General features: G+C 46.9%; 1 protein-coding gene across 1 annotated transcript in view; it reads right to left on the bottom strand.

The window, feature by feature from the left end:
• LOC126252289 (uncharacterized) overlaps positions 1-18,590 on the bottom strand; it is a 485,958-nt gene that overhangs the window by 414,582 nt on the left and 52,786 nt on the right. Inside the window, exon 2 of the mRNA XM_049953169.1 lies at positions 10,824-11,018. Within this exon, the coding sequence (XP_049809126.1) occupies positions 10,824-10,971 (148 nt within the window). The 5' untranslated portion in view covers positions 10,972-11,018. The remainder of the gene's footprint in view (positions 1-10,823; positions 11,019-18,590) is intronic.

The raw sequence follows: 18,590 nt of genomic DNA, 5'->3' as shown, positions 1-18,590 counted from the left end.
ATTCGCAAATGGCTCACGGGAAGAAAGATTGTTGGTAACCCTCCGTGGGATCTCAAAACTGTCTAAAATTTACCTTCATGTTTTAATCGCGAGGTATATGTCGGAGGAAGCAATATATTGGGTGACTCTCCTCGGAACTTCAACAGTGCCGAGTATGAAACCTTGTTAGCTGTATTCTGTTTCAAACCCTATAGTAACTCTGCCGTCGAAGAGTACAGTTTCATGTCAACCACTTTTCGAACAAGATAACATCCTAGGAAAGGATATATAACTGAGCAGGTCGTGAAAAACTGTTGTATCGCACCACGAAGAATTTGTCTAATGATATGTTGTGTCTAACACCGTTATGGAACCATGAGGTAATCTCGACTAACCGATTACGAGATATCAGTAACTTCACGTGCTTTCCTGTGTACTTCCTAGCCTTATGAGAAGTGGAACTTTACGAGTATGAAATATCCACATAACGAACAATAAAGTGAAAATGCCTAAGGCATGTTGCAAATACAGTGTATCCCAGGAGAAATGGTCATTTGAAGCAAAAAAGTTCATATGGACATGTGTGCTATTCCGAATGCCTTTCGAGATAGAACACATCTAATGTACGTTTGCTTCTCGGCTCGTGAAGCACACCTATGTATCTTATCGATCCAGCTTGTATTGTTAGCCATTCGACGGATTGTAATAATACTTGGAAACTGTATTTTTTGTGCAAAAGTAAACTTTTTAAACAGAACAATGTCAACGGACATTAACAAACAGCCGGCCGGAGTGGCCGAGTTGTTCTAGACGCTACAGTCTGGAACCGCGCGACCGTTACGGTCGCAGGTTCGAATCCTGTCTCGCGCATGGATATGTGCGATGTCCTTAGGTTAGTTAGATTTAAGTAGTTCTAAGTTCTAGGGGACTGATTACCTCAGAAGTTAAGTCCCGTAGTGCTCAGAGCCATTTGAACCATTAACAAACAAAACGTAGCGTAAATTAAAATGTCAGTGGTATTTACGCAGGATTCTAAGTGTGAGTTGTTTAAGAGATATCGTATTTTGAAAAGTTCTCACACCGACGCTTGTACAATACCCGTGGTAGCACACACTTACGAACAAAACAAGTGCGTACACTACTTATTGGGTTCTGATCAGTAACGAGACAATGGACCATCACCGGTTGTGTTCAGAATGACCACCGACAGCGGCAATACGCGCTTCCAGTCTGGTATGGAACGACTGCTGCGCACGTGCTAGCTTTCCAGCGGAGATGACCGAGCAGACTGCATCGTATCGTCGGATGTAATTGGTATGTCCTTGTAGGCGGTGTCTGTCCGCTTTCCCCAAAGAACAAAGTCTACAGGTGTCAAATCCGAGAAACCAGGCCGGCTAAGGTATTGGTTCTCTGCGCCCAGTCCAACTATTTGGAAAAAATTCGTGAAAAAATACTGTGGTACTTCGTGCACTACGAGCTGGACAGCCATCACGTTAGTATCTCAGGTTCCTCCTAGTCTGCAGGGGAACGTCTTCTAGGATCTGTGGAAAATGGTCTGTTAGTTGGCTGCTATACCTGTGCGCTTTCAGTGTCCCGTCTACGGAAAACGAGCCTAGGAGCTGATGGTTCACTACCTCACACGACACGTTTACACTGCATGGACGCTAACGTTTCACCTGAGGAAGCAAACGGGGATTGTGAGCAGACCAATAGTGCATGATTCGGCGGTTTACGTCGCCACAATTGGTAAATGTGGCTTCATCACTAAACAAGGTGCACGATATATCTGGATTATGCTGTCTTAATGCCCACGTACAGAAGTTACCACGATTCTCATAATCATTTTCATACAGCTCTTGATAGAGATAGATGTGATAGGATGGAATCTATATCGATGGAGAATGCTTACGGCACTTGCCTGACTCATGCCACTTTCTCGTGCGATTGCGCAGGAGCTAATGTGTGAATCAACTGTAACAGCGGCAGGAACATACCTTTTCTTCCGTTGTCACTTTTTCCCTTCTGTTACGATTTCTACGTGTTACACTGCCACTTTCACCTAACTGGTTGAAGATGTTGATAACTAACTGCTGAAACGGTTGACGTCTATTGGGATATCTTGTCGCATACACCGTACAAGAACGAACTACATTCTTCCTACACTCTCTTCTCACCATGTCGGCTTTTTCTGCATCGATAAATCCCATCGTCCGCTCACGACCTACTGCTTGGACTGTCACACACTAACTGTCTAGCAAGTCGCAGTGCACTCCAGAAACACACATTCACACTGTAAGTTACCGTAACAACACTGTACCCAGCAGCTACGCAAACTGAATGCCACAAACAAGTGTCGGTGTGGAAACTTGCCAAAATACGATATCTCGTAAACAACTCGCACTATAATCCTGCTACAAAGACCACGGACATTCTAATTTACCATAATTTTAGTTTGTTAATAACAATAGGCATTTTTCAATTTAAAAAGTGTATTTTTGCACAAAAGATATTGTCATCTCGTAGAATCGGGTGTACTGCCGGTGGTCCGCGTCTTCCCAACACGATATTTTGACGTCGTAACTCGGTGTCTTCATAAGGTGTTCCCTGAGACTGGATGACGAGCTGACCTTGTCCCATATTTATGCCTGGGCGGTGTGTGGCGCTCCCTATGCCGTCCGCGCCCACTGTGGCCATTTCTGGCGGTGGTATCAGTCTCCAGGCGCTCCATCTTCGGTCCGCGCCCCTTGCGGCTCTCTTCTGAGGTAGCGGACATCCCAAGGCGCTCCCTATTGGGACCGCGCCCGATAGGCGCGATCCTAGCACTATCATGGCTCTGGTGAAGTTCCTTATGCTGTCCGCGACTGCGGCGAGTTTCTCTCGTGGCCGAGTCATTCTCCTGGCCTTCTGAACCCGGTATGCGCCTGTGAGCCGTTCTGTTCCGTTACTTACGCCCTTGGACGTCTGTAGTTCATTTCTGGAGCAGGGAACTTGAGCACACCATGGATTATGACAAAACCAGGATCCTGGCTCAGACCCCCCTATTCTGGGCTACTGTCATTAAGGAATCTATTGAAAGCAAGTTGGCGGTGAACTTGATCAACCGGAAGCAGGATATCAGCTTAGTACTGCGTGGAATCCTGCTTGGAAACTACTACAGAAACAACGCTAGGAAGTTCCCTCCTCCAGGAATGAACTACAGACGTCCAAGGGCGTAAGTAACGGAACAGAACGGCATACGCGATACCAGGCGGCAGCAAGCTCCTTGGAGGATGGCCGTCATAATATGCAGCTCCAACAGCAGCCAGATGCCACAGGAAGCGCACATCACAGGCGCATACCGGGTTCAGAAGGCCAGGAGAATGGTTCGGCCACGAGAGAAACTCGCTGTGGGACAGCATAACGAACTTCAACAGAGCCATGATGGTGCTAGGATCGCACCTATCGGGCGCGGACCCCATACGGAACGCCTTGGGATGTCCTTTTGTGTGTGTGTGTGTGTGCGTGTGTGTGTGTGTGTGGTGTCGTTGCCGAAGTGCTACCTCCTTTGGCGGCTGGACTTCCAAGGTTGAAAGGTGGGTTTTGTACATCTTTATTGTAATCGTTTGTAGGACTTTGAGCTCACAGGGGTCCTTTGTGCCATACATACCTTTGCTTCACTTTTTATTGCGTTGTGAGGGCCCTAGGAACCTTGACTTTATGCCAGGGTTCAGGTTGAATGGTTGCGACTCCTTCGAGTTGCCTCGTCGACGGCCTTAAGTCGTCTATTTTGGTGATGAGACGCTGTACATGCATTTGAATTACTTGATCTATCGGTGAAACCTGCAGTTCGTCATGTAAGGAAATAATCAGGGACCACTTGGGCGCTTTGAGTATGATTCGTAGACATCGGTTTTGTAAACGTTGTAGTTTGCGGATGTTGGTGGTGGATGTGATTCCCCACGTGGCGCAGCCATATAACATCATCGGGAGGATTGTCGCGCGGTAGATTCGGAGCCTCCTTGCTACATTCAGCTCTGTGCTTGCTAAAAAGGGTTAGAGTTCATGGATGGCGCGAATGATTTTGAGACTTTTGTCGTTAATGTGGGCTGAGAAGTAAGTTTATGGTCCAGGGTGACCCCCAAGTACTTCGTTGTGGTGGACCAATCGATGGCATGGTCGTTGATCTGGAGGCGGCGGTAGAGAAGTGGTCTCCGGCGAGTGAAGAGTATGGCTTTCGTTTTCAGTGCATTGATCGTGATTTTGTTGTCAGTCGCCCACAAGAGGAGGATATCAACTTGGTGCTGCAAGCGGGTGACGGCCGTATCTAATGAACGACTACTGGTAAGAAGAGCCGTATCATCAGCGAATTGTGCTAGCATCATGTTCGGCAGTTTGGGCATGTCATTCACGTAGATGGTGAATAAGATGGGAGAGAGTACCGATCCTTGCGGTATACCGTCTGACAGAGGTTTCGTTTCTGAGTGTTGATTGGCCTGTTGGACGTAAAAACGGCGGTCGATCAAGAAGCTGTCAATGATCTTGATGTAACAGTTGGGGATGTCAGTAGTGTTCCGTAGTTTACTTAAGAGTTTCTCTCGCCACACCTTGTCAAATGCTTGTTGTACATCCCGGAAAATGGCTGCCGTATAGTGGTTTAGGTTGATTTGGTTTTTAAGGTGTTCTGAGATCTGGAGCAGCTGGGTTTCAGCGGAAAGTTTCGGTTGAAATACAAATTGGTCAGGTCGAATGATGTCGTTTTCCAAGAGGGGCGGCTTGATACGGGCCAGGATGACACGTTCAAACGTTTGGCCGTCGTAGAAAGGAGACTGATTGGTCGGTGGTGCTCAGGCTGGAGTAGGTCCTTACCCGGTTTCGGGATGGGTATAATCTTGGCCAGTTTCCATTGTGGGGGGAAATGTTCCTTCAACAGGCATTCATTGAATATTCGCGTTGGTAGCACTAGCGGTTTCCGAGGTAGGTGTTTTAGATGATCATTTGAAATTCCATCAGGCCCGGGAGCAGATGTGAAGTTCCTGAGAATGCGACGAATTTCCCTTGGCGACGTCAGTTCCGGCCGCTCTCCGCTGGGGTGTTGTCTTATGCGGTGCGCCTCTGCCCGAGTGCGCGCGTCCTCTTCTTCGTCGTTGTGAAACTGCGCGAAATTCAGGCGTGTTTGCGTTTCACAAGTATCCGCAAAAAGTTCGGCCTTTTGGAGGTTGTCGAAGATGACATTTGTGCCATCCGTGAGTGCCGTTTTTGGTGGTCTGGGTTTCTTGATGTTACGGATAAATCCCCATTCATCACGCGAGAGGTGTTGGATTTGTGCCATCCGGTCCTCCCACAGTTCAGCGCGCCATTCCTTGCATCGCCACGTGAGTTCTCTGGAGAGCTGGTGCATTTCGCGTTTGTATGCCAGGTGGCGAGTTGTTTGCCATTTCTTACGGGCTCGATTCTTCAAATATTTCAAGTCCTGTAGTGCTGGCGGCAGTGGTTCGCGATATGGTGTGGAGAAGAGTAGCTTCGTTGAGGCCTGGTGGGCAGCTTTCTTGATTTTGGAAGTCAGACGAGTGAAGGCGTCTTCGAGTTGCTCCGGGGTTGCTAATGGCTCCGTGGGGCACACATTGTTGTTCAGCCACCTGGCGAAGGATATCCAATCCGTGGAGATTTTCGTTTTCGGCGGCAATGTCGGAAGAGCTCCAGACAGTGTTCCAAGAACAGGTTGGTGATCAGAAGTCAAGTCATTGATTGATTGGAGTGATAGATCAGGATTCACATTTTTAACAATGGCCACATCGAGCACATCAGGCTGATGGCGTTGAACAGTAGGCAGGTAAGTTGGTTCCTCCGGATCTTCGGTGAAAGCTTGGAGCCAAATCTCAAGATCGTACAGACAGGTTCCTTTGGCGTTTGTCTGCCGCGAGTTCCAAGCTACATGTTTCGCATTAAGATCCCCGCAATAGAGGATTCAGTCGTATCTATCAAAGATAGAGATGAAGTCTTCATCCGTGAAGGCCGCACCAGGGCTCAAGTAGGCTGCGACGAACGTGAGCTTCCCGTGTGTGGTGGTGATCGTGGCTGCAGTGGCTTCAAGACTTGTCATTTCTGGCAAGGATTCGAGGGAGTGAGTGAGTGAAGATCGGAGGCAGATTGCTGTGCCTCCACCTCGCCGATTGTGGCGGTCGGTGCGATAGCCCACCATGTTGCGAATGTTGAAGGTTTGGGTGGGTCGCAGATGCGTTTCTGTCAATAGGAGGACGTCAATTTTATGTCGTTCGGCGAAGTCGGTGAGTTCTACTTTCTTGGGAGCGACGCCGTTGGCGTTAAAGAAGCAGAATGTGAGGTTTCTATGGTGATGGCGCTCTTGATCCGTATTAGTCGGTGAAAAAGGCCATCATTCCTTCAGGTAGAGTGAGTAGTTTGGATAATAAATCCGGTGCGTCGTGAATTTGCGAGCTGTATCTGCTATGATGGCAAAGACGTTTTTGGTTTTTAGTAAATTGATTATTGAGCCCATGTTCGAAAGTGCGGCGATAATATCGGACAGACCGAGGGCGTTGTCCATGGATCGTTGCCGCTGTTGTTGCTGGCGAAGATCTTGCAGTCGTTGGCGCGCCGTGTTTTTCTGGCGAGTTGGTTGTTGCTCGGATGGTGCTTGAAACAAGGACGATGCAGCCGTCCAGGGGGTCCGGAGAGATGGGAAGTCCTTCGGTGTCGCCGCAAACGACGGCTGTGGTGGTTGTTGTGGCTCCTTGGATGGTGGAGGTCGCAGTTGGTAAGCGTGTATCGCCTTCTGAAATTCAGGGCAACCACGCCAAGTGGCAGGGTGGCCTTCTTGGCGACAGTTTGCGCAGATGGGCGGCTCTGTTCGTGGCTTGGTACAATCCTTTGCGTGGTGGTGGCCGCCACAGCGTACACACCTGACCGGCATCTGACAGTACCGGCCAGTGTGATTGAATTTGAGGCATTTCTTGCACTGGGCAGGCCCGTCAAGTGGCTTGTAGTCTTCTACCTTTACTCTGGTGTGGAAGAGATATTGTATGTCGTAGATGGTGCGGCTTTTCTGTCCATGGGGCAGAGATACACAGTAAGCCGACTGTGGGATCAGTTTCTTGGAGGTCAGGTCTCGTTTCTTGAACTGGTGTACGTTTGTGACCGTGAACTGCATGTGGCGAAGTTCGGCGGCGAGTTCGTCTTCGGTAATTTCCTCAGGGATGTTCTTGAGGACCACTTGGAGTTCTCTGTCTTCTGCTGCTTGGTGGGTGAAATATGACATGTTGATGGAATGGAGGTAGTCAAGTGCTGGTCGTTGGTCCACCAGCGTTTCAAAGTGGTATTTAATCTGATTGTTCCTGTAGATCGCTTTGAGTGGTCCGCTGACTTGTTTTTTAACTGAGCGTTGAGTTCCATATACTTTCCGGTGTAGTTGATTGTGACAAGTGGTATTCTCGGTTTCGGCGGCGGTGGAGCTGGGGTGTCCTGAGTAGTTGTGTTGTTAGGCTGAGGCTGGTGTTGGTCTTCCGTTGCTGCGTCCGGTTGCTGTAGTGGTTCATAGTAGTTGGTGGTAGGTACAGCTCGTGATTCCGACTGCATGGGGGTGGTCTCTTCGGCTTTCCTGCGTTTGGTGCCTTTCCGGCGGCGTCTGACTTCCTGGAATGGTGCATCAGAGTCACTGGATTCGTCCTGATAGTCCATGGCTTGGTGTTGTTCCGTCGGAATTCGATTCGTTGTTCTGTAGTCGTCAGAAGTTGAGTTGTCACTGGTGGAAGGGCCGTCTTGATCCCGTCTTCTTGCAAGTTCCTTTGCTCGTGCGTCGCGATCGCGGCGGCGTTGTTCGAGTTTCTCTTGGATCATTGCACTGCATACGTCTTCAGGAGTGGGGGCCGGTGGGGCGGGGCGTCGCGGTCTAGCGCCCTGGGTGGTCCTACTCGCGAGTTCTACCTCGGCCCTGAGCGTCTGTTCTGGCCTAGAAGAACGCGGGCTAGCCACCCGCGGGTGGGGCCCTGGCTGCTCGTCGTCCCCTACTCTATCCATCCTGCTAGTGCGGCTAGTCCGCACTATCTAGCCTGCGCTCTATGTCGGTCCTATAACACGACAAATTGCTTAGTACTCGCTAAAAAGCAAGTGAATCGCGGAGTTTTCGTAGCTCTCGATAGCGGCGAGTCGCACAAGGCTTCCACACACACTACGATCGCTAAGGGACTCCAACCCTTCCTTGCTTGGGATGTCCGCTACCTCAGAAGAGACCCGCAACGGGCGCGGACCGAAGATGGAGCGCCTAGAGACTGATACCACCGCCAGAAATGGCCACAGTGGGCGCGGACGGCATAGGGAGCGCCACACACCGCCCAGGCATAAATATGGGACAAGGTCAGCTCGTGAACCAGTCTCAGGGAACACCTGATGAAGACGCCGGGTTACGACGTCGAAATATCGTGTTGGGAAGACGCGGACCACCGGCAGTACACCCGATTCTACGAGATGACAACAAATCGCCGGGAAAGTCTTAGAAATTATAATACAAAAGATGTTCTTTCTAAAGGCCTGGCCAGACAGAATGTGGCCTGGCCGTCCGGCCTGTGGGCTTGAACCGCAGCCGGCAGGCCGCACTGCTGAATCGCTCGTTACTGTATGGCGGCGGTCTCACACAGTGCGGCTCTGACGCACCGGCAGCCGGCCTGCCGCACCGGCCGCCGCCGGGTTGTCACAGATTACAGATTCGCCGCAAACCGGAGCGGCTGCTTGCCTCTGTTGGCGCACTCAACTGTTCTGTGGTCACACTGGAAGCAGCTGCGTGAGGCGGTTTTTGTCTTGCAGCTCATACTGCATGCATCATGGACACAGAAAAACTTATAGAGGAGGTGAGACAATACAACATTTTGTATGATACACGCGATCCTGATTTGGAGGTAGAATACTTTTGCCCTCGATATACTCTTGACTGAAAGCTGAATTCTCAGAAATAGTATTGTCACTGTGACGTCCATAATTTCCAATATCAACTACTGTAAACTCGTAGTATGGATCAACGATCGCCAGGAGAATCAGCGAAAAGAATTGTTTGTAACAGAAGAACTGGGATCCACTATCCTTCGGGCATTTTAACCTGATATGCTTTCCGTCTATGCTTCCGAGGCAGTTCGGAAACCCCCAAAATTCTAGAAATCCTACTTCAGATTTCTTCCACATCTCTGTTGTAGGAGTAGGTAAATACTTGCGTTGTAGAACAGTCCATATTGTCTGCCACACTTGTTTCACAGTTTCTGAGACTGTTGAAAAGAAAAAGCTATGCTCTGGTGACTGTCACCTGTAGTCTAGTATCTGGAAAAGATTAAAATAAATTATGCCGATAGAACGAATAGATAAGTTAACGACGAAAGATGTGTTTGTTTAAATTCAATGACAATGTTATGAATACAATGAAACAAAACAATCTATTAAGTAGAAAGTTCTCTCTAGCGGGACATACGGAACTAGATGTTACTATCGTTTGCTGTATTCTTAAACACTACAGATAAATGTATCACTCCACTCGGAACTACGTTGTGAGATAGCACTTTCTTCCGCCGAACCTTTCTTATGATACAAGAAAACTGAAATGGAATAAATTATATGACTTCTGTTTGAAGCACAAAGAGGCCACATATGGTAAAACTTACCTCAAACAAATGGCTAGTCTGTGCCTTGTATCACTTGACTTTCTCCAGTTCGTTGTGCACTCCTTGGTGCTACCTTTTTATCAGGCGATGCAGTTCCTCGAAACATTCTCGCGACATACGAAAATATTTGAAGAACCTATCTTCGTCAGACTCTAGATCAATCCGCAGACGATGGTATTCTCCTAAGCTTTCTCTCTTGCTATTAATGTCGTGCACCCAACATGTCTTCTTGGTGTCATTTCGTATAGCTAGTGCGAGCTACTCATTTCTGCACTTAAAAAAAAAAAAAGAAAAAAAAAGGGAACTCGCACAAAGATAACGTGTCCTGCGTGAAGCTTCCAATCGTCTAACGCCAAGACAATCGCGCTACGCATGCAACCTTAATAATGGGGTTCGGCCCTTTCCACAGTGTAACACAGCTGTCGCATCAAAAGTCGCTGCGGCTGGCCGGCCGGCCGTTGCCTGTGTGGCGTTCAAATGGTTCAAATGGCTCTGAGCACTATGGGACTCAACTGCTGAGGTCATAAGTCCCCTAGAACTTAGAACTACTTAAACCTAACTAACCTAAGGACAACACACACATCCATGCCCGAGGCAGGATTCGAACCTGCGACCGTAGCGGTCGCGCGGTTCCAGACTGTAGCGCCAGAACCGCTCGGCCACCAGCGGCCGGCCCTGTGTGGCGTCCCTGGACGCTGATTGGCCCGGCCACCCGCTGCGCCGTCCGTCTCAGTAGCAGGCCGGATTCTGTCTGGCCAGGCCTTTAGCATTATTGCAATATGTTTATTGCTTCACAATACGAGCTCCTCAGTACCAATCAGTTCTGTGAAAACCGCACGTCAAAAGCACTTTCCATTTCCGCGATATCTGTGGTGCAAGTTTTAAGTGATTCCTCCTGCGTACCCTACTAGGCCTGGTAACAATACCACGAACAACAGTAATGCACTCTGATGACTATTTTACCTGGACAAAGAACTGCAATCCCCATCACTTACATACCCACCGTGTACGAAGATACGCTGACATCCGAACATGTCTTCTGTGTGCTTCTTTTTTATCAGGCAATGTAAATGGGACACTTGTTTACATCAGTGGACAGTACACTAAATTCCTTTTTTTTTGGCTGTTTTCATGACGCCCCCATCTCGTATCCGTAGCTGAGCAGCATTGCCTCAGGGTAGTGGTGGCGGTGAGCGAGCGTCGGCGTACCTCTGGGCGGGCTGGAGTGCACGTAGAGGCCGTTGACCTGCTGCTGCTGGAGCGGCGCCAGCGCCCTCTTGCGGCGCAGCGACATCTTGGCGCGCTGCTGGCGCACCTCGCGCTTCACCTCCGCCGGTGCCGCCACCGTCGCTGCCATCTCGCCGGTCTGCCGCTCAGCGATCTACATGCCTCTGGGACACGCACCTGCACAGCGTTCGGATTCCCTAGAATGTTTCATTATGTTGGATTACAGTGCAAAGATAACGTTACGACACTATATAACATTTTTTTCCTTTCTCCTATATTTTCTTTTTTTTCCGCTTTATCTTTATGATTGATCGAAAGAGTTCTTTACGATGAGTTGTGTAAATTCATTTCATTGAACAACTTCTTTTTCCGTTTGCATCAAGCAGTTTGTGGTATCGATAGCTACGATGCCACGGCAGAGGTGCAAGTTCTTAGGTTGGCACTACGACAGACACCGACGGCAGCGCCCTCTAGCCGAGGCTGCGCAGCTCTACGAGCACCGCTCTAGATTAAGCCCATTTGATTTCGAGTCGACAACCAAGCAATTAGTTTCTTCTTCATAGGGTGCTAGTCGTTACAAACTTTGTTACTTCAGTTACTTCATTGATAGTTTGTCTCACTATTAGTAGCTCTTAGCGTTGATACCTGTACGGCTTCGCACCTAGGTGCTCATCTCAGCCAAAGTTAAGTAATATTATAATTTGTAAATGTTCATACACCAGTAAAAGAATTTAAACTTATACGCAGTAACGCAGTGCTTCACCTTTTCCTGCTCCTACTCGCTTCCTACATTCGGCCTACCCTTCAGTTTGCAGGAGCAGATCCACGCGCCGCCTATCCAGGCGGGATACAAAACAGTTGTCGTGAATGTTACTGCTGTTATCATTTTTTCTGATGCTGTATGTTCGTGTGATTATTAAGATGTTTAATTTCATTTTCCGTGGTCAGACTAGTGCGATGTTGTAATTTTATATGAAACTGTAAATCGTAATACTCGGTATAGTGCTGAATAATAAGTGTTGAGTGATGTAAAGAGACATCGATAGGTCGACACAGAAAAAAATCGACAAAGATAGTAGTTCTGACAGTGTCTTGAGTGTTATTGACCTTATGCGTATTATTATGGAGCAAATTTATACTGGACATACAGCAGTAACCTATTTGAGTTTAATATATGGCCAGCTTTCTCTGCACGCTTATACTTGCTAAAACTGATACCAGTTGAGAATAAAGGTGAATCTGTATGTACAGATGGTGGCTCAAAATGCTTTTCTCGATGAACAAAGAGTCTGGAGCTATAGCATGAATTTCATTCTCGTGTCACGGAAGTGCGAGTGCACCGTTTGCCGTAGCCGAGGTAAATTAACTGTTTCATCAGTCATACGTTTTTGTGGTTTAGACAGAAATAGTAGCCATACGTATCGCGTTGCTTATTTGTCAGGCCTGCCGATCGACAAGTTAATCTTAAGAACTATGATGTGCAGACGACGAAGCTACCTGAATGCTATAAATGCATGGTTTTGATTCTAGACACTACATAATCTTTAGTGCATACCGCTGACCGTAGAGTTAAACGGAAATATGGTAACTAATGTTAACAGCTTTACTCTTGGATGCACGGTGTGCGGATCATAGCACAACTACACTATGTGATCAAAAGTATCCGGACACGTGGCTGAAAATGACTTACAAGTTCGTGGCACCCTCCATCGGTAATGCTGGAATCCAGTATGGTGTTGGCCCACCCTTAGCCTCGATAACAGCTTCCACTCTCGCAAGCATAAGTCCAATTAAGTTCTGGAAGGTTTCTTGGGGAATGGCAGCCCATTCTTCACGGAGTGCTGCATTGAGGTGAGGTATCGATGTCGGTCGGTGAGGCATGGCACGAAGTCGGCGTTCCAAAACACCCCAAAGGTGTTCTATAGGATTCAGGTCAGAACTCTCTGCAGACCAGTTCATTACAATTCTCTATTATTCCAATCTCGTATAGCGCAAGGAAAGAATGAACACCTATATCTTTCCTTACGAGCTCGTATTTCCCTTATTTTATCGTTGTAGTCGTTCCTCCCTATGTAGGTCGGTGTCAACAAAATATTTTCGGATTCGGAGGAGAAAGTTTGTGATTGGAATTTCGTGAGAAGATTCCTTCGCAACGAAAAACGCCTTTCTTTTAATGATTTCCAGCCCAAATCCTGTATCATTTCTGTGACACTCCCATATTTCGCGATAATACAAAACGTGCTGCCTTTTCTTGAACTTTTTCGATGTACTCCGTCAGTCCTACCTGGTAAGGATCCCACACCGCGCAGCAGTATTCTAAAAGAGGATGGACAAGCGTACTGTAGGCAGTCTCCCTAGTTGGTCTGTTATATTTTCTAAGTGTCCTGCCAATAAAACGCAGCCTTTGGTTAGCCTTACCCAGAACTTTTTCTATTGTTCAAATGGTTCAAATGGCTCCGAGCACTATTGGACTTAACATCTTAGGTCATCAGTCCCCTAGAACTTAGAACTACTTAAACCTAACTAACCTAAGGACATCACACACATCCATGCCCGAGGCAGGATTCGAACCTGCGACCGTAGCAGCCCCGCGGTTCCGGACTGCAGCGCTAGAACCGCACGGCCACCGCGGCCGGCTTTTCTATTGTTCCTTCCAGTTTAAGTTGTTCATAATTGTAATACCTAGGTATTTAGTTGAATTTACGGCTTTTAGACTGAATTATCGTGTAACCGAAGTTTAACGAGTCCCTTTTAGCACTCATATGGATGACCTCACACTTTTTGCTATTTGGGGCCAACTGCCACTTTTCGCACCATTCAGATATTTTTCTAAATCGTTTTGCAGTTTGTTTTGACCTTCTGATGACTTTATTAGACGATAAACGACAGCGTCATCTGCAAACAACCGAAGACGGCAACTCATATTGTCTCCAAAATCGTTTATATAGATAAGGAACAGCAAAGGGCCTCTAACAATACCTTGGGGAACGCCTGAAATCACTTCTGTTTTACTCGATGACTTTCCGTCAATTACTAGGAACTGTGACCCCGTGTTTCACAGGAAATATGTTTTCTAAACCCATGTTGACTGTGTGTCAATAGACCGTTTTCTTCGAGGTGATTCATAATGTTTGAACACAATATATGTTCTAAAATCCTTCTGCATATCGACGTTGACGACATGGGCCTGTAATTTAGTGGATTACTCCTACTATCTTTCTTGAATACTGGTGCGGCCTGTGCGACTTTCCAGCCTTTGGGTACAGATCTTTCGCCGAGCGAACGGTTGTATATGATTGTTTAGTATCGAGCTAATGCATCAGCATACTCTGAAAGGAACCTGATTGGTATACAGTCTGGACTAGAAGACTTGCTTTTATTAAGTGATTTGAGTTGCTTCACTACTCCGAGGATATTTATTTCTACGTTAGTCATCTTGGCAGCTGTTCTCGAATCGAATTCTGGAATATTTACTTTGTCTTTTTTTGTGAAGGCATTTCGAAAGGCTGTGTTTAGTAACTCTGCTTTGGCAGCACTGTCTTCGACAGTATCTCCATTGTTATCGCGCAAAGAAGGCATTGATTGTTTCTTGCCGCTAACATACTTCACATACGACCAGAATCTATTTGGGTTTTCTGCCTGGTTTCGAGACAAAGTTTCGTTGTGGAAACTGTTATAGGCGTCTCGCATTGAACTCCGCGCTTAATTTAGAGCTTCTGTAAGGGATCGCCAATCTTGGGGATTTTGCGTCTGTTGAAATTTGGCATGTTTGTTTCGTTGTTTCTGCAACAGTGTTCTAACCGGTTTGTGTACCAAGGAGGATCAGCTCCGTCGTTTGTTAATTTATTTGGTATAAATCTCTCAATTGCGATATTTAAGCCACATCTGATCTACACTCATATTATTAATTTGTAATGTGTGAAGATTGTCTCTCAGGAAGGCGCAAGTGAATTTTTATCTGCTTTTCTGAATAGGCATAATTTCGCTTATTTTTCGAGGATTTGGGGATTACAGTGTTCAGTCTCGCTACGACAACCCTGTGTTCACTAATCCCTACATCGGTTTTGAGGCTCGTTATTAACTCAGGATTATTTGTTGCTAAGAGGTCAAGTGTGTTTTCAAATGGCTCTGAACGCTATGGGACTTATCTGAGGTCATCAGTCCCCTAGAACTTAGAACTACTTTAACCTAACTAACCTAAGGACATCACACACATCCATGCCCCAGGCAGGATTCGAACCTGCGACCGTAGCGGTCACGCGGTTCCAGACGGAAGCGCCTAGAACCGCACGGCCACTTCGGCCGGCGTGTGTTTTCACAACCGTTTACAATTCGCGTGGGCTCATGAACTAACTGCTCGATATAACTTTCAGAGAAAGCGTTTAGCACAATTTCGGATGATATTTTATGCTTACCTCCGGAATTAAACATATATTTTCGCCAATATATCGAGGGTAAATTAAAGTCACCACCAACTATTATCGTATGAGTCGGGTACGTGTTTGTAATCAAACTCAAGTTTTCTTTCAACTGTATCACCTGAATTGGGTGGTCGGTAAAAGGATCCAGTCATTATTTTATTACGGTTACCAACAATGACCTCTGCCCACACTAAGGAAGTATCTACTTCAATTTCGCGACAAGTTAAACTACTTCTGACAGCAACAAACACGCCACCGCCAACCGCGTTTAACCTATCTTTTCGGAACACCGTTAAGTTCTTCGCAAAAATTTCGGCTGAGCTTATATCCGGCTTTAGCCAGCTTTCAGTGCCTGTAACGATTTGAGCATCAGTGCTTTCTATTAGCGCTTGATGCTCTGGCATTTTCCCAACAAATCTACGACAATTTACAACTGTTATACCAATGGTTCCTATCTCTACGTTCTTCCTGTGCTCAGCCTGTACCCTTTGTGACTGAATCCCTCCAACCTAAAAAACCACCCAGTCCACGCCACACAGCCCTTGCTACGCCTCCTGCGTATAGTGGACACCTGACCTATTCAGCGTAACCCGAAACCCAACCACCTTTTGGTGCAAGTCGAGGAATCTGCAGTCTACACGGTCGCAGAACCGTCTGAGCCTCTGATTCAGACCCTCCAGTCGGCGCTGTACCAGAGGTCCGCAATCGGTTCTGTCGACTATGCTGCAAATGATCAGCTCTGCTATTATATTGCCAGCAAGACTGGCAGCCTTTACCACTTCTGTTAGCCGCTCTAAACCAGAGAGAATCTCTTCTGATCCAAAGTGACACACATCATTGGTTCCGACGTGAGCAACCACCTGCAGTTGGCTGCACCCTGTGCTCTTCATGGCATCCGGGAGGACCCTTTCCACATCTGGAATGACTCCACCCGGTATGCACACGGAGTGCACATTGGTTTTCTTACCCTCCTTGTCATCCAAGTCCCTAAGGGGCCCCATAACGCGTCTATCGTTGGAGCTCCCAACTACCAATAATCCCACCGTCTGAGATTGCCCGGATCTTGCAGGCTGAGTGGTTTCCTCTGAAACAGGACAGGTGACAGCATGCGGCTCAGCGACAGTGTCAGCCACAGACAGCACCTGGAACCTGTTTGTCAGACAAACTGGGGAGGCCTTACGTGTGGCCGCTTGGGAAGTCTTTCGCCGCCTGCTTCGGCCCGGGGCGACCTCCCACTCGACCACAGGTGAGGGGTGGGCCTCAGTGCGAGCAGTAACTGGTTTGCCACCGTTGAGGACTAATCAGAGGACTCTGACGTGCTGGATGTCCGTTGGATTCCCACGGCCGGCCCACAACAGTGTTGCCCATCCACTGCAGCCTCGAGCTGTGTAACCGAAGCCATCACAGCCTGAAGCTGAGAGCGAAGTGTCTACAACTCGGCTCGCATCCGCACACAGCAATCGCAGTCCCTCTCAATACTAAATAGCGTGGAAAACTAAACTATTCAGATAAACGGACTATCGGCACGTTCTGCGCCACTCTACTGTAGACCCTTTTCGAAAATGCACGAACTGTGTCTAGTAATACGTAGATATTCAAAAACCTAACTACCGACGCACTCAAGTGCAACTAAATAATTTGACCCTGATTAAGAACTTTTAATATGTCACAAAATCGGTTTACTTTCTGAAGCAAACGAAAACGCGAGAACTGTGGCTATTAGATGTTAAATTTACACGCAGAAACTCAAGAAAGGATCTAGTGAAGCACACAGATGATACAATAAAATTCGCTCCTGGTTAGGAACTCTTAAATGACACAAAAGTGGTTTGCTTATCTGTTGCTGCGTCTGTCTCGGTCGGCTACTGCTGGCTGACTGACTGGCTGACTGATTGACTGACTGATCCTTCAACTGTGCAGTCTGTCAGCCAACAGACGGTGTCAGCCTGTACGCTTTCGTGCTGTACGTGTCCCTTCACTTTTCCACTTCACTATCACATTAGTGGACTTAGGGATGTTTAGGAGTGTGGAAATCTCGCGTACAGACGTGTGACACAAGTGACACCCAATCACCTGACCACGTTCGAAGTCCATGAGTTCCGCGGAGCGTCCCATTCTGCTCCCTCATGATGTCGAATGGCTACTGAGGTCGCTCATGGGGAGTAACTGGCAGTAATTGGCAGCACAATACACCTAATATGAAAAATGTATGTCTTTAGCGTGTCCGGATACTTTTGATCACATAGTGTATGATGGCAGGTAACGTTAACTGTGCCGACTAGCGTTCTAGCGGAAAACCATAAATCTAAAACTGTGACTGGAAACTGATAACAAGCATTATGATGTCGGGATACGTCACGCGTTATTTGAATGCTGCCTGTCCTACTTTCGTCGATTCATGTAGATGCGCGAGATGATTCTACAGTCATCCCCCGCGTTCCTGCCGCGTTCAAAACGAGCTGCTATGATCAAGATATTCAGCAAGCCAATCACTGGACTACACGCTTAAGGATTATGGACCAATAATATGGCCGTTGATAACTCGCCAACAACACTAAGTGAGGATTGACTTATCACGCAAAAGCTCAACACTCGCGAAAAGAACTTTATATGCCAATTATTATATTTTTGGTGACTGTGTTTCAGGTAAATGACATGCAGTTTTGAACCAGTTTTCTCAGTAACATTCACAATAATAAATATAAGTTATTTCGTTGACTAAACCAGTTTTTGCCATAAACTTCATAAATTTGCAAACCTGTTAAATTCAAACACAGTTCACATTGTTGTAAATAACTGCTGTTATTATCAGTGAGACTAAAGTCATTCAGTCTTTATTTATTATCTGTTTTTAACCGCTTGTGCATATTTATGTTGTCTTCTAGTGTTACTTTCGCATTTGCATATCTATTTGTTTTTGTGCCAATGCCGAAGTGGATTATCGGCTTTTGCTGAAGCAGTTCGTGCCTTGTGCGGTGTCCGGCATTAAGTTAGAACGGAGTAGCCAATCATATGCATCCAATATGTTTCGTGAAGTACTTTCGTACCGGGAAACTTTTGTTTTTGGCAGATGCGTGAATACTCTACATGTTATATTTTTATGAGTCCTCCTTGCGTTTTTGGGTGTAATATTCAGTTGATCCTGGTAAAAAGTAAACATTCCTTTTTTCACTTAACGGTCAATTTACATGCATGAGTTTTCAGGGAACACGTATCAGGGTTCCTCGCATTTTATTAGATGAAAGTCATCTCTACTTAAATTAATATTTGAGGGGTGTCCTATTTCACAAAAGATACTGATTTTCGATTTAAAACAGTTCACATATAA

This window comes from Schistocerca nitens, chromosome 4 (genome assembly GCF_023898315.1).
Source record: "Schistocerca nitens isolate TAMUIC-IGC-003100 chromosome 4, iqSchNite1.1, whole genome shotgun sequence".
Classification (NCBI taxonomy): Eukaryota; Metazoa; Arthropoda; class Insecta; order Orthoptera; family Acrididae; genus Schistocerca; species Schistocerca nitens.
This window is presented reverse-complemented; position numbering and strand designations above follow the sequence as displayed.